Source organism: Nuphar pumila, chromosome 12 (genome assembly GCF_984573655.1).
Source record: "Nuphar pumila chromosome 12, dmNupPumi1.hap1.1, whole genome shotgun sequence".
In the NCBI taxonomy this organism is placed as follows: Eukaryota; Viridiplantae; Streptophyta; class Magnoliopsida; order Nymphaeales; family Nymphaeaceae; genus Nuphar; species Nuphar pumila.
In genome coordinates, this window is record NC_143260.1 from 4,504,789 (window position 1) to 4,520,420 (window position 15,632).

The 15,632-nt window shown below is 37.0% G+C and overlaps 1 protein-coding gene across 1 annotated transcript; it reads right to left on the reverse strand.

Moving 5' to 3' along the window:
• Window positions 1-551: 551 nt before the first annotated feature.
• Window positions 552-14,809, reverse strand: LOC149819722 (65-kDa microtubule-associated protein 5-like). Its single transcript, XM_089983319.1, has 11 exons — window positions 14,658-14,809; window positions 12,850-13,053; window positions 7,878-8,135; window positions 7,342-7,557; window positions 5,440-5,595; window positions 5,168-5,327; window positions 4,257-4,408; window positions 3,688-3,775; window positions 3,101-3,174; window positions 2,775-2,849; window positions 552-947 (listed from the first exon to the last, which is right to left on the reverse strand). Exons 1-11 carry the CDS (start codon window positions 14,730-14,732, stop codon window positions 654-656), a joined length of 1,752 nt encoding a protein of 583 aa, XP_089839445.1. The 5' UTR covers window positions 14,733-14,809; the 3' UTR covers window positions 552-653.
• Between the last annotated feature and the right edge of the window lie 823 nt (window positions 14,810-15,632).

A 15,632-nucleotide genomic window follows, 5' to 3' on the forward strand; every position in this document is an offset into this window, starting at 1 on the left:
GCCCTGGGGGCAGGGGTCCTAGCCTCGGAGTTTTATGCCACCAACACAATGACTCTAGGTATAGCAGGCTGAGACAACATGACCAGGTCTTCACGCGTTTGCAGTTTCTTCAGGTTATAAATCCAAAAAAAACTCCACTCCAATAAAAAAGTTTTTCTTGTTGGCGGACATATTAAGGAAGACAGTCACACATGATTGTCACAAACGAATTTTCAAGAATGCAACCATGCATTTTTGGGTGTTGAGCCATATGGGTGCAGGTGGATTACACACCACTAGAGAAGCCTGTCATATATGGCTCGCCATAAATATCCTGCATGGCTTCATGGAGTACACAAGCATCAATAGCATATGCATGCATTCATGTCATGCATAATTTGGGATTGTCATCATTGATGATATATATATATATATATATATATATATATCGAGAGAGAGAGAGAGATTTGAACATCTGATGCCTAGATCAAGAATGTACATGGATAATTTGGGCTTGTCATCATTGATGCGCATCTCTGAGAGAGACAGATTTAAACATCTGATGCCTACATCAAGAATGTACATTGATTTTCAGAATCTACAAATCTTAGATGAAAAGATCTGCCATTCACAAATCTCACTTTTAATTAGGAAAATAAAAAATGAAGAACAAATCAAGGAGACATGGCAGATGATGTGTTTCGAGTTAAACAGTCGTCTTTGGGAAGAGCAACGTAGTTTATAGGTATACCCTCAGGACCACCCTTTGCTAGCTCCTTACCAACCGACAACCCCATTCGAGGAGGAACAATTGAAACATGCCGACTCGCTGGAGCTCCAGATGGTGTGTTTCCACTTGCGTTCTGGCTCAGGGTCTTCTTCAAAGAGAAGGTCCTCATTGGGCTTGGTCTTGATCCAAACAGCATCTCTTGCTCAGTTGCCAACTGATCCTGCACGCGTTTTTGCTCCTGGCCAAAGTTCACCACATGCAATCAAAAGGCATATTACATTACCTTGAAAAAAAAAATACTAAATAAAGGACCAAACATACTTCAGTGAGTCTGAGGACAGACTCACCAGATGAATTAAGAAAGAATCACATTTTTGTCATACAAAGGATAATCTTAAGCTAAGCCTCATTAAAAACAGAACGACACATTGCCATGACCAGAAGGGAATGTGTAAAAGCTTACAAATTGCTATCTTCCAACGATGTTTCCCTGCATTACAAGCATCCGTGCTTTGGACAAGGGTAAAATGCAAGAAACATTGATACAGAGAAGTTGTCATACAATTCTCAAGATGGATTGCAAAAATTCACAAAGTCAAAGAATTTGAAACATGATAGATGATGAACAAGCAGGTTTAGGCATAATAAACACTGAACACACCTTAGCTCATAAATAAGGCAAGCGAAATTGCACTTACAAAGACTCCTTTCTGATAAAGCCAAAATGATCCTGACCAACAGATAAAAAGTAGGTGGGAGTAGGGACTAGGACTCTGAATAGTTCTGGCAATTTCACCATATAGGTTTTTGTAACAAAGTGGCTCTCAAGATATAAAGGTCAGCATTTTAGGAACTGCTGAGTCATCCAGCCTAGCCTAAGTTCAGCATTAAAGACTCAATGGTAGCTGGCCTCACCCAAAATAAGTAGCCACATTTACTTGTTTCAGAATAGGACTAGAAACAAAATCAAGGCAACTGAATGGAATCAGGATCAATAAAGAGATCTTTTTTTTAGAGAGTGAAGGGATCCATCCAGAAATCAAACCTGCATCTTCTCCTTGGCAAAGAGAAATTTTACCATTCGATCATATCCACAATGCAGCCCAATTTACCAAGCGTACAGGAAGGCATATCTCTTCTAGGAATCAAGTTGCACTACAAAGTGATCAAATTAGAGCAGAACCACATGCATGTGATGCCTGCACATTTTACTACTTTCCTTGGTCTTGGCTTCACTTTCACTGCAATTGCTAAGCAAGGAAGAAATTTGTCTGCATATTTTTACCTTCACAATGAAACAAACAAGAAAATGGATGGTGTGAAGCCTTCTATGTTGGACTTGAGTTAAACTGATGGTGTGTTTTTTTTTAACTAAGAACAGAAGGGAAACTCTCTATTCGTGGAGGGTCCTTGACAAGGGATTGGAGTCGGCACTCTAAAACAGGCTCCATGGGGACAAGTAGCTTCCAGTAATTATGGTTGACACTCCAGTAAGTACAGGAGCTAATAAGGAAACTTTTGAATTCAACAATAGAAAGCTGCCTAATAAGAGCTTACTTTTTCCCATAATTTTCTGTTTTCTAGCCTTTTTATTTTCCCCAATGTTTCTTCTTTTCTGTCCTTTTTCAGCAAACATGGCCTGGCATTCCCATATTCAGCTTAAATCAGCCTTCCCCGTCCAGGACAATCCTCTACAATGTCATTTAATGATTTAGTAGTTTGGAAACATAACAGTTCAAATGACAAATGCTGCCTCTTAGCATAGTAAACTGTGTTGTATGTTGTCCTCTTCCTGCTTCACCTTCTATCTAGGCAAGAAACCCAAGTGTTCACATTTTTCTCTTTCTCTTTCCCTTTCTGAGTTTCTTTATATAGCCAAAATTAAATGTCCATAGGCAGGCTGAACAGTTTTTTCTTCATTTCTTCTCCTAATGAGGTAATTAACACAAAATATATGAAAAAACCATAGATATGATTCCATGCCACCAGCATTTGTGAATGGAACGAGTAATTAAAAAAGGAAAAATATCCAACTGTTGTCTTGTCAAAGAAAGAAGCATCATACCCTGGATCTTCGTTTTTCCTCTTCTCGCTCCTGGCGGATAGCAGAATATTCCTCCAATGTTTCCAACAGTGGTACCTGAGTTTTAAAAAGAGAGGGTCAATGCTCAAGTATGATGCCAGATCTACGACGGACACCATGCAAAAAATGGAGCCATTAAAAATGGTAGAAGGATGCTCAGAAAACATGTTGCTTCAGGTAATAAATGTAAAATTTCACTAATGAAGGACAGAAAGCATTCTGACAAATGAGAATTATTGTTGATTGTGCTCACTGACTTCAACTTTAGAGAATAAAAGCCAAACTAATATAGTGAACTGCTTACGCACCTTGTCATAAAAAAATGGCACCCCTTTCTCCTTTTCCCATGTGTTAACCTTGGCTTTGACCATCTCCAACATAGCTAAATGATGCAATAAAAGATGAATGAATGTCAGTAAACCATATAATGTTTTGACCAGTGAACCACGTGAAAAAAATGCATGTTCTTATTCAAAGATTTGACTCTGCCACATCCTTGCAATTTCAAAAGCCACATGGGTTTGAGGCTTTGAGCACATAAACCCGACATCAGACAGCAAATTAAGAAGTCTCCCAGAAAAATAACGATAAGCCAGGGTATTGCATAATGGATTGCAATGCAGCACCCCACCTTACTCAACTTTTCTTTATGGAGGGGTCCCATCAAAATCAATTTTTCATATAAACCAACATAGCTCAGAAGTTCACAAAACCTTCCCAAACTTTATCGACCTCCGTGAGTGGATGGATGTGAAAGGGAAGGCTAGTTTTATCAGAGAAGATGGCTCAAACAATTATATAACCAGAAACAGAATAAGATGATCAGCTTGTTCAGAATAGAGCCTAGACAGCTTCAAGAAGCAAAACTAAAAATACATCAAGAATTCTTGCTCACATGGCATTTTGCTGACCAGTATCCTTGCCTTTTCTGCACGTTTCAGATTCTTATGTGCTCCCCTACCAGCACTGTACCGATTTTGATCCTGTTAATAATTTTTCAAGTTACTGATAGAACAACACAGGGAAGGAATTACAGATCTACCAAATGCTGAAATTATTCATGGATTCTTGCACCGACCATTAACTATAAAAATATCATAATGTAACAGGAACAAAAAACTAAATTACCAAGATGACCATGTTTCATATAAACTCACTTCCAACTGTTCATTCTATTTTGGGTAAATATTTAAGGCACTTCACCAACTAGAAAATTAACACAGGTTCATGCAGGTAAGTAATTGTTAATAACTGTGAAACACTAAAACCACCATTTGTTTGACAGTGCAGAAATAGGACGGCATTAGAATGAAATTGATCAGAAGAGTTTCTAACATCATGTTCATTTCCTCAGAGTCAAAGACTGTAATTATTCTGTCATCTTCAAATATCAAATTAACCATCTACTCACCACAAAGATCCAACTACAACCTATCACTAGCAAGCATTTATTAAGACACTTACCCTTTCATAATCATCAAGCCAGCTTTCCTCTTCAGAAGCAAACATCCATTTATCCACCTTTTCAATAATATCCCTCCTGCCCAATGCCTGCTCTTTAGCTTTCCCAATCTGATCATCCATGCCTGCGAGCAGCTCAGAAAGATTTACGGTACCTAGAAAACCACCCAGACAGAAACAAAAGCACTTGAGTGTTATAATCATGATAGAGTATAAACACACCAAAAGATTATTCAACAAGAAGCTTCACACAAGCTTATACACGTTTCAGCCCTCAACTTTTTTTCAATTTAAAGAACATAAATAAAAACAATAAAAACATATTGCACTAAATGAAGAACTTTTCACAAGGAAAAATAGAATATTCCAACAAAAATGGAAAAGTATGAAGGAAGCTCCACGGAAAAATAAAAAGGGTTGCTTTCAAACAAAATAGAAGTGATCAGTTTAGTGGAAAAAAACTTCTAAATGCTATTGGTATGTAAAGAAAAAATAGCAAACAGAGAAACTACTCAGAACCTGCAAAATTAAAGGTTACAGAAAATAAATAACCAGAAAGGATATAATATTGGACACTGCATGTAAAGAAAAGACGGTAGGCAGGAAAACTCAACAAAATTTAGAATTTACAAATAGAACCCATAAAAACTCTACACCAGCCACAAAATTTCAAGATAAACACCATGCACACCATGATGTAGTAGAAATAGAAATATAGGAAGTAATGACTGGAACCATATCAGCTTCAGATCACAACAAAAGAGTAAAAGGAGCAATGAAGAACAAGAAAATAAGTGAGCAGGAGCCCTTATAAATTCAGATTCTGCAATTAATCAACATAAGCAAATCAAATTAAACAGGAAAAGGAACACAAGGGTTGATTACAAAAAGGATGACCAAAAAAACAGATGAACCTGAATCAATTACACCGATAAGAATCTGTCTTGCAGATTCAGTATCAACATCCATATGGACACTTCTATAGATTTCTTCCAGCTCATCTTGCTTCTTCAAGATCAGCTCCTTCATCTTGCCAGCTTTCAGAACATCCAACCTCTCAACTTCAACCTCCACCTAATGATCACAAATCAGAAACCACCATATATACATAGGTATATATGCAAATGTCAGGCAAGATATAGCTAATTGATTACCAAAATGCAAAAGGAAAGATAAAGGATACTACCTGCTCAATGGAACCAAGAGCAAGACTTCCCTGAACAAGCACTTCATCAACAGAAGCAGAAATCAAGCGTGTCACATGGTCAAACCGCTTCCGCTCTTGTACAGGAATATCCATAAGATTCCAGAGCTCTACTAATGTACTGCCAAGATCTTGAAGCTTCAAACAAAATGGATAATATAAGAACGGAGTATTCCCAAAGTTAAAACTTAAACCACCAATTTTTATCAAATTTTTTATGGTGTTACAAGCTCATCACGGAAGTAAAAACAACAGTGTCCACACAATAAAGGACAGTTTCCTTGAGACAATTTGACCACATATTCCTTTAACGATGTGTCATAAGCAGCACAAATAACAGCTTCTCTTGGTTATCAGTGTGAATGTCAATATGCATGTGTTTGCATCTACAACCGAGGAAAGAGTTTACATCACCCAAATGTGAATAACCAAAACAAAAGTAAATCATAAACCTAAGGAGCAATAGCACACACAAGGAAGACAGAGAAGATATAGAACTGTGACTCATGGAAAGACGCAAGCTTTAAATTACACACTCCCAAAATTAAACAGTACACAATGTGTTTAGTTAAGTGCAGGTCATTACAACTGAATGAGACAATGTATCTCGCAATCTCCTTAAAAAGTTAACATGCATAAGCATTTAATGTACAGTTTCAGCAGAGAACCACCATGATCATGAGAGTAAGCTTCCTTTCATAAAAAAATAGTCCAGAGAAAAAAATAGATAAATGCATGGACCTTAATGGAGGGACTCTAACATTGTAGCAAGAACCACTGAATCTGTGGCTTTTTTAAGAGGTGAAAAATGGGAGTAGAGGGATTTTACCGTTAGGAAAAGGACGGCCCCAGACAAAAGATCCAAAAATACCTCGTATGTAACAGAAAATTGTTAAAGAAACAACAAATCTCACCCAATCCTAAACCATCTTACTTAACACCAACCCCACCTCAATGCACCAAGTTCCTCAAGCTGATCTGTCAAACCAAGTGTGCTCGTAGAGGCACTCTTCTAGGCAGATGATTAAGCCAAGGCTATAATTTTCATGGCTATGGCCTTAATTAGATATGCACAATCAGATATAAACGAGAGAAATCGATTGGTGATATGATAGCCAGGTAACAACCAACGGGGGCTCCGCTTGTGTGGCAGGAGCAGTTAGTGCACGTCACCTTGTGTCAGGACATTGCAAGTTAGAATCCCTGTGGTATATTTGTATTACTGGTAGGGGTCTGCCTAACCCCAGCTTTCTCTGTCGAAAAAATAAATGAACTCCAGCGAATAAATTTCCAACATAAGCTTCATATGAAAGTCATGGCATGAGCTCCATGGCAGAATGATCCAGATCAGAGTTTAAAAAAAAAGGAAAGAAGTAAAGCATTGTGGGAGACAAAATATAAGCTGCAAGAAAATTACTATGTACCATTTCATTCAACACGCCAAACAGAAGTACTCTTTTACAGGAAGGAATTGTTAATTTCAAGAAGCAGAAAGAATTAGATCCAATGTTCTTTCTTAAAACCAGCTGCTCAGAGAAAAACCAATTCTTAATTCTTACTAAAACTATGCATATTTCAGAATGATTTCCCTCTACTCCATTATGTGCTTAATACAGTGATTATTATCAAGCTACTATTCAATACTAACGCATAAACAAGCTAGAGAACAAAATTTCTTAAAGCATAATTTAAGATGCTTTGTGAAGTAGAAAATGGAACTGATAATGAAATTTGTCTACATTAATATATTGAAGAAATGGAACAAAACAAACCACAAAAAAAGGGAGAGAGAGTGGGTGAGAGAGATTTGAAGGCAACATTATCCAGCCAACAGCTAAGTCTTCAGCTGTGCAAAGGAAAGAAAAAATAAACAAATAGTGACACCTTTTGCAATCTTTCTTGCTTCTCCTGCCTCAACGAATGCACTGATCCAGCTAAACGGGCAAGAGTGTCATTGCTAATGCTCTTTGTCTGACTGTTTGTGGAATCTCCCAAACTTGGATGAACTCCAGTTATTATCTTTAAGAAATCCAGGGACATGACAACTGATAGCTCATGTATGAGATGAATATAATTGGTGACCTTTTGCAGCCGAACATTCTGGCAAAAAAAATCATGAAAAAATAAAGTTGATGAGCATGTTTCAAAAAAACATAAACACTCTATAAACTTTACCAGAAGGAACACAGAGATTGCATCACAGCTATGGCACCATATATCATTGCAGCAGCAGTAGCGCAGGTAAGAAGACCATACACATCTATCCAGCTAACAACATACATACATATATAGAAGCCCATATTCATAGAAACATTTACATGGAAAGACCCAATGCATTTGGACTAGAGATAGAATTGTATACAGGATGAAGCTAGGAAGCCCTCAAGATGAATACACTATCACCATCTTTGTCATGATACCTTATCTTTTCTGAGTTCCTCAAGTTGTGCCTTTAATTCTCCAAGCTTCTTTAAAGTCAAGTCCCGTTCATCGACTTGCGGAGATGTTACAGAGTTACTGAGTTGAACATTGCCAGATATTTCTCCACAAATACGGATAATCTGGAAATGAACCTCAGAGAACTCCTTGATCCTTTCTTCTTTCCTATGCCTGAGGTCCTCCAGAACAGGACTTATAGTGGATATTTGCAGCTTCAATGTGCCCTTTGGCTTCTCCAACTTAACAAAGAGAACAAAAAGAAATGAGAAAAAAGAGATGGACAGATACAAAGAGATGTAGCCATGTTCACATTCAAATTCCACTCAGAAAGATTAATAAAACATGATGCCCAGGACAAGACAAATGAACTGCATCAACAGCACAAAAGGGACATAGAAATAAGATAAACTACTGTCACATAAAAGAAAGATAAATAAGATATATAAAGTTTACAGAAATGTGTGCACATGTTACACCCAACAAGAATAAGATAAACAAGACGGAATGGATCTGGTGAACAAGAAAATGGGAAGTGCACAAAACAAAGTGCAAAAGAAGTAGTTACACCCTAGTCTTATTACCTAAGAATTCATATACATGGTGCATATATCTAAAAATTTTAAATTTTAACAATGTGGCAGGCGTGGATCAACCAAATTTTAGGATGTCAACCTAGAAGAGTTCCACTCAGAAAGACAACATGATTTGTTCAACTTCACTCCCAACATGGACATGAGTGATCCGGACCATCTGTTTTCTTTTGATGTGCTTGATGAAGAAGCAGAAAATGAGCCATAAGCTTATGGCTTGTGCTCATTCTCATAGAATTAATCTTCTATATTTCTAGTTTTGGTATGCATGTTGTTCACCCTATGAATTTTTATTTTGTTGTGGTTATTAAAAATATTAGAAACTTTAGAAGTTCACTAATTCATTTAGTGTAACCATGACATTTTTTCAGCTTGATTTGCTTTTTAATGATTAATAATTGGTAGAATCAATAGACTAGTAATTATATAACATTAAAATTGTTTATATTTTATTCAGAGAATTGTAAATGCATGTTGTGGAATACATACATACATGTGTATGCATGCATATAGCCACACCCACTCACCCATGTTTCTAGAAATTCCAATACAGTACACATCATGCCTACATCAGCACCCGTACCAAATGTGACATAGTCCACGATCAGAATTGAAATTCTGGATCACCACATGCATAAGCAAACAACAGACTTTCTTTCCCTTGAAAATATCATCACTTTTTTCCTTCCAAATTATCCACCAAATAGGTGTATTGGCCCAGTATCAGCTATGGTGGAATACAAACTCATGAAACAGGAAATATCCAATTACTTGTACCATTTTTATCACTGGGCAAGCACAATGTGGGTCCTTCCAACAATGAGGTAAACTTTTGCTTTTAGATTAACAAGTGGACGAGTTTTACAGCAGGCCACCAAATACACAAATGAATTTGCTCACTGGAATGGTCCAATACCACACAGATTTTTCCTAGGAAGAGGGGTCACAAGAGTTAAAATATTGAAAATCTGATAGTTAACTTCAAGGTTGTAAGTATCATACTGTAACCCATATCGGTCGGCCCCAAAGTAAGATACATAGCGTATCGTATCATAGCATCTTTAAAAAATCATAAATTTCACTAAAAAATCTTTAAAAATATAAAAAAACAAAAAAATCATATTGTGCTTGCCCAGTGATAAGAATTCAAAAAATCATATAATACAAGTATACAATTTATTTATGTAATAAGAATAACTAAACATAGATATGTTCTTAAACATTAAACAGCCACGCATTTGGTTGTTTAGCAACGCATCAAATCACCACAAATACAATTGGTTAAGACAAAATAATGATACATTCAAAAGCCAAAAGTTTTCATAACTCATTACAAAAGTTAAAGTTATATTTTTTAGTTACAAAATATCATGTAAAGAGAAAAGGCATACAAGCTAGAGTTATATGTCTATATATAAAAGTCATCTTCAGTGTCAAACTTCAGCTCAATGATTTTCTTCGTTTATTTCATCATTCAACAACTTGAGATGATGATGGGTCATCTTCATCTTATGAATCAAAGACCACCTCTGGTAATTTTTCTCGCCCAAATGTTGCATGTATCCGTGACTTTTTTTTATCATCTTCTATAAGACTAGTAAAAAGCTCAACACGAATATCAGTAGGAATGCAATGTTTACATAATTTCATGGTGAAGTTGTTATGCCCCATAACATGACATTTAAATCTATATAATCCTCCATGCATTACAAAACTACAAAAGTTACACTTTATTATTTATTTCAAACACATCTCCCAATCAACTGGTGTACAATATTTCAATGAAGGATCTTTTGAGAGGCATCCTCCAAGACTTTCACTCTTCATCGACCGCCTAAAGCACGGATTACTAAATCTAATCACAACAAAGATGTAAAACAATGCTTAATAACACACTTAGGGACAAATTTTGGGTTCTAAGGGCACAAAAACTAAGATTAAGGGTAAAAAAACTAAAAGTAAAGTAATATCTTCTAAAAACATCCAACAAAGAAAGGAACTTACCTTCCTTCAACTTCAATCATACATAAATGAGACAAAAAATGATGATTTTTTACCTTATCTTACTTAAGTGAAAATGAACTCTTACTTGAGCAATCTACAAAAGTCATCTTCCTTGGGTACAGATCGACCTCCAAATTGCACTCACGACTCCTAGGGTGCATGAATACTCCTATAATGGCATCTACACAAATGAGGGAGTCAGCTCTCAAGAGGTCTTTAAAACCCAAAAGAAAAAAATTATGATTCGGCCCTTTTTAAAGTGTGTCGAAGGTGTATCATATGATACACATTGTATCATATGATATGGTACGATACAAGGTTGTATTGTATGATACTGATACGATACACTAGTATCGTGATACAAGTGGTACCGTATCATACGATATGGTACAATACTTACAACATTGGTCAACTTCTTTTCTCATCCATTACTTTATAGTTTCCAATAGATGTTGCCTATGAAATCCCCAAATAGAGATGCAAATGAGTCAGAGTTCCAGCCTAGATCCAACCCATATCATTGGTTCCGAAGAGTGTATATCCAAATCCAAGTCTAGTTCAGAATATACGAGGCATCAACGCCTTGTATATTTGAATCTTGGGTTGGAGTTGGGTTTGACCCAGCCTATTCAGCTTTTCCACTTGAAAATCAAAGATTTTAGTTGTTTTAGCAGATTTCATACCATAGTGCCTCCTATACTTTCCAAATCTAAAACCCCCACTGTCACATCCAAGTTAGTTTTAGATATAGAACCGGGTCCCACCAAAAATTTGACCTAGTACTGGGTTAAACATGAATGGTCCCATATCCAACCTGCTTTTTTCCCTGGTCCCAAAGAAAGTCCATAGGTTCTTATTCTTAGTTTTCTTCCTTCTTAAAACACCTCCAGAGATCAACCCACCGAACATTGACTTTGAAACAATAGTGCCCAATGGTATCATCCTTGTTTTCACTTTTCAGCTTCCTGCATAGCCTATTAAGATATACATCATACATAAATGGATGAAGTACAAAGTATATTGGTACCCTACTGGAAAACCCACACTCCTTTCAATGCCAGGTTGAGCCATCAGAAGTCTTCATAGTGGATCTTGACAGCTTTAAGCCCCCATTCCTTGTTACAAGTAATGATCCAAAGTAATCTTTCCAAAAATCTTAATAAACATTAAAAAATGATTATTTATATCCAATAATGTTATTAGTCTCTAAAAATTGTGTTACACTATGATGCACCTGGCAAATCATGTGGTCCTTGGTGATGATCGTTGCTAGAAGGATAAACCATCAGACTAGTTTCCTTTTGTTGGCCAAATGTAATTGATCTCTGATGTACTTGGTCAGGGTCTGCCTAACCCCAGCTTATCAATCCAAAAAAGAAAATTGTATTACACTTAATCAAGAATTTCCCACTTTCTATTTCAAATATTAACAATTCTTTTGAATTTCATTTATATTTCTAGCTTCTCCTCCAAAGATCTCCATGTTATCGAGATTTTCTCTAATTAATATAGGGTGAGGGAAATTTCCGTACATGTATTTGTCAAAATAACAAAAGTAGAAAAGAAAATGAAACTACCAACCATATCCAACAATGGTACATCAATCAGAAGTAGCATGGTAGCTAGCCGAAGGTCTTAGAAATGCACCCAAATAGAATGAGATAAAATAAGAAATAGGAAATGGAACGACAAGACTCCACTACCTGGTAAAATTTTCCAGATAAAAACAACAATTCACAGCAAAGCAACAGAAGTATAATGTGTAGAATGACCTATCTGTGAAATAACTGATTTTGCATGTTCATATGAATGCATACCAACAGGCAATGAATATAAAAAAAAAGGAAAATAGCTCCTGTATTTTTTTTTTTGGATAATCCAAGGAAAAAAGCCCCCCATCACTGACCGCACATTGGTTGGCCTCGGGTTGGAAAACCCTTGAGGTCCCCCATGCCCATCGGGGAGTACACCCAGCTTCAACCTTGCCGCAAGGGACGCCACCCACAGGTTTCGAACTTGTGACGTCCCATCAACCTGGTGACATCCACAAGTTTCCCCTACCAGATGAGTGGAGCCCTTGTGATCTATTGGAAGCAAAAGAAATGAGCTCAATTTGTTAGGGAAGAAAACAAAGCAATCAGATAATGAAGATTAATATGCAACAAACATTGGAATAGCGTTCTGAAAGCACTGCCTAACCATCTATAGTAATCTGCAGCAAAGCATGCATCCAGGTACTCTGTACTCATCAATCACATATATACCAGATCCTTTCACCATACAGCATTATGAACTAAACAGCAAGAAATCTGAGAAATCCATGAGCCAATAAAATTGAAACATGAAATCTATAACACACCCGACTAGATGAAGGAGGGTCTCCAAGTGCAGAAACCAGGTTAACAGTTTCCGCCTCTGCATCTGCCAGTGCCTGGTGCAGCTCCACTTTGTACTTGCTAGCCTGATCCACCTTTCTTCTGTATACATCCAAGCATTCTTGTTCCAATTGTAGCAACATCTTATCTCTTTCAATAGTGCTCTCACCAATTTCATCCCATATTCTCTAACCATCACCAACAACACCTCCATAAGTAATTTAGAAAAACAAAGATAGAAAAAAACAAGTTTGACTGGACTGCCAACAGGTTCAATCACAAAGCAAGATTGAACCATCCCATAAGATTACATAGTCATGTTGGGGATGATTCACTAGGACCAGGACCCTGTTTGTGTATAGAAAGAGTTGACATGTAGTCCTTGCAAGTAAGATGTGTGTGTGTGTGTTAATATTGATATTCATCATTGTCATCATCTTAAGAACACAATAACAAGAAGAAATGGGAAAAGGTCTGTCCAGTTATAACTGGATTCAATTGTGGGTAACAGACCCAAGTGTTGTGTCCACCACTAGGTCCAACTACAACTAACCCATTGGCACCCTATCCGCCAAAACAGATAAAATGGCATGAAATTTTAAATACAAATGAATAATTAGTACAGAAGCATTTAAATCAAACCATTGGAAGGAGAGAGAGAGAGAGAGAGAGAACAAAAGTATTAACATGAACAACAGGGTCATTGCAGCGGTTGCAGTGAAAAATGCACCGAATGTGCACACAACAATGCTGTATGGATACACGATAAATTTCTTAAAAATAAACTCAAAGAAAAGGGCATCAATTTAATGTACACCATAATATTAAAAAAGCATTGTGGTGAAATTAAACCAAAACAAGAAACGTGAACATTCAATAACTATGAAATGCTAGTAAAATGCTGAACATGAACAATCATTATAACATTCAATAACAAGAAACATCACTAAACATAATGCTATTAAAACAAAAACAAAAGAGATGGCCAAATTCACCATCTTCAAGAGCCTACTAGGAGATTTTGTATTCAAAAAATAAAAACTACATCACTTTTTTACCTTTATCATAAAAAAAAACAATTCAATCAACAGTATCCACAATTCCATTTATAATTACTTTAACAAGCAAAACCATACATACATACATTCTAAGATGAAAATTTTGCATATCGATCTTATTGATTTAAAAAAACTACATAGTGTTATCGTTATCATAAACAAGCAATTCAAGAAACAGCGTCCACAATTCAGTCATTATCGTAAACAAACAATTTAACAAACAGTATCTGTAATTCAATCGTTATCATAAACAAGGAATTCAAAAACAGTGTCCACATTTCAGTTATAGTTATTTTAACAAACAAAAAACATGCATAAATTTGTGTACATGTAGACACATACATATCTTCATATCTGTGTGTATTCACACACACACACGCAGGCGCGCACATACAAACAAAAACACACACCAGTGTAATCTACAATCCAGCCAAATAAACCACAATCTCAACCTACATTCACCGTTCTGCGGCTTCTGCCTACAAAACACGCGATCAAGATCGGCATTGTGCGATTAAATCAAACACATACCATAGAAAGCAAATCAGCGCCATTTTCACCAAATTCACACAGGAAAACAGCAAAAGGAGCAACAAAAGGGCGCTCATCACTAACATTATCACATCCATTGCAATTTGCAAGAAAAAGCAAAAGAAGAACGAAAAAAGCGCGGAAATCCTCGAATCAAACCACGCCAAAAGAAAACCCCAGAAACCGACGGAAACAGCAAATACCTGCAACTCCTCCAGTAGGGACGCGCACGTCGTCGCCTTCGCGTGATCGGAGCGAAGAATTTGAGCGATCGGCATTAGGGTTACTTTCTTTACTTTTCCTTTTTTTTCTTCACCTGCAGTAAAGAAAATGACGAGTTGCAGAGGGGAATTATTGAGGAATTCTTTTCCCTTTCCTTTTCCGGAGCTATGAAAAAAACAAGAAAAAACGGAAGGTGAAATTTTCTCTCGCGTGGAAAACGGGGAGGAAGATTCTCGGGAGGAGCGATCGGGTGGTTTAAATAGTGGCGCCAAAACCGAAGGGGGTTGGGTTGGCTTTTTTAACTTTTTAGGACGAAAATAGGCGTCTGTTCCGGTCAACGGTTAGGGAGCGGAGTAACGCTTTGTCGGTGTAGTGGTGGGAGGGTGGAGCCTTTGACTGTTTTTGAAAATTTCTTTTGGGTGGAGAGGGAGTGTGGTGGTGTAGGGGACTCCGCGTGGTAGTTATCCTGCGTGATCGCTTGGGCATCGTTCATCGTTGGGAGAGGTTGTCTGTGATGTAGCCACGTGTCCTTGTGTGATTAAGCATGGAAGTCCACCTGGGTCAGGCTGGGTTAGTTTTGATCCAATTGAAAAAAAAAAACAGGCTCTGGGATGTCAATGGATCACATTTTATCCGAATAATTTTTTTGATATTTTTTAAATCTGAATATTCAGCAAAATGGAAGACAAGTCAAAACCATATCTGATTATAATAGGATGCAATTATGGTTTTGATTTTCCTCTACCAAATTTAAGCTGCGATATCTTGGTGAATATCCAAATCTAATTACATGTAAAAGGTTGAAGTTGGTATGAGTTATTTGCCATCTAAATCTGTTTAGCCAACATTAAATTAGTTGGAATTAGGGATGGCAGTGTGGCGGGGGATAAGGTCTCCACCCCCGCCCCGCCTCAAGATTACAACCTCCATCCCCGGCGGGGATGGATTTTAACCTT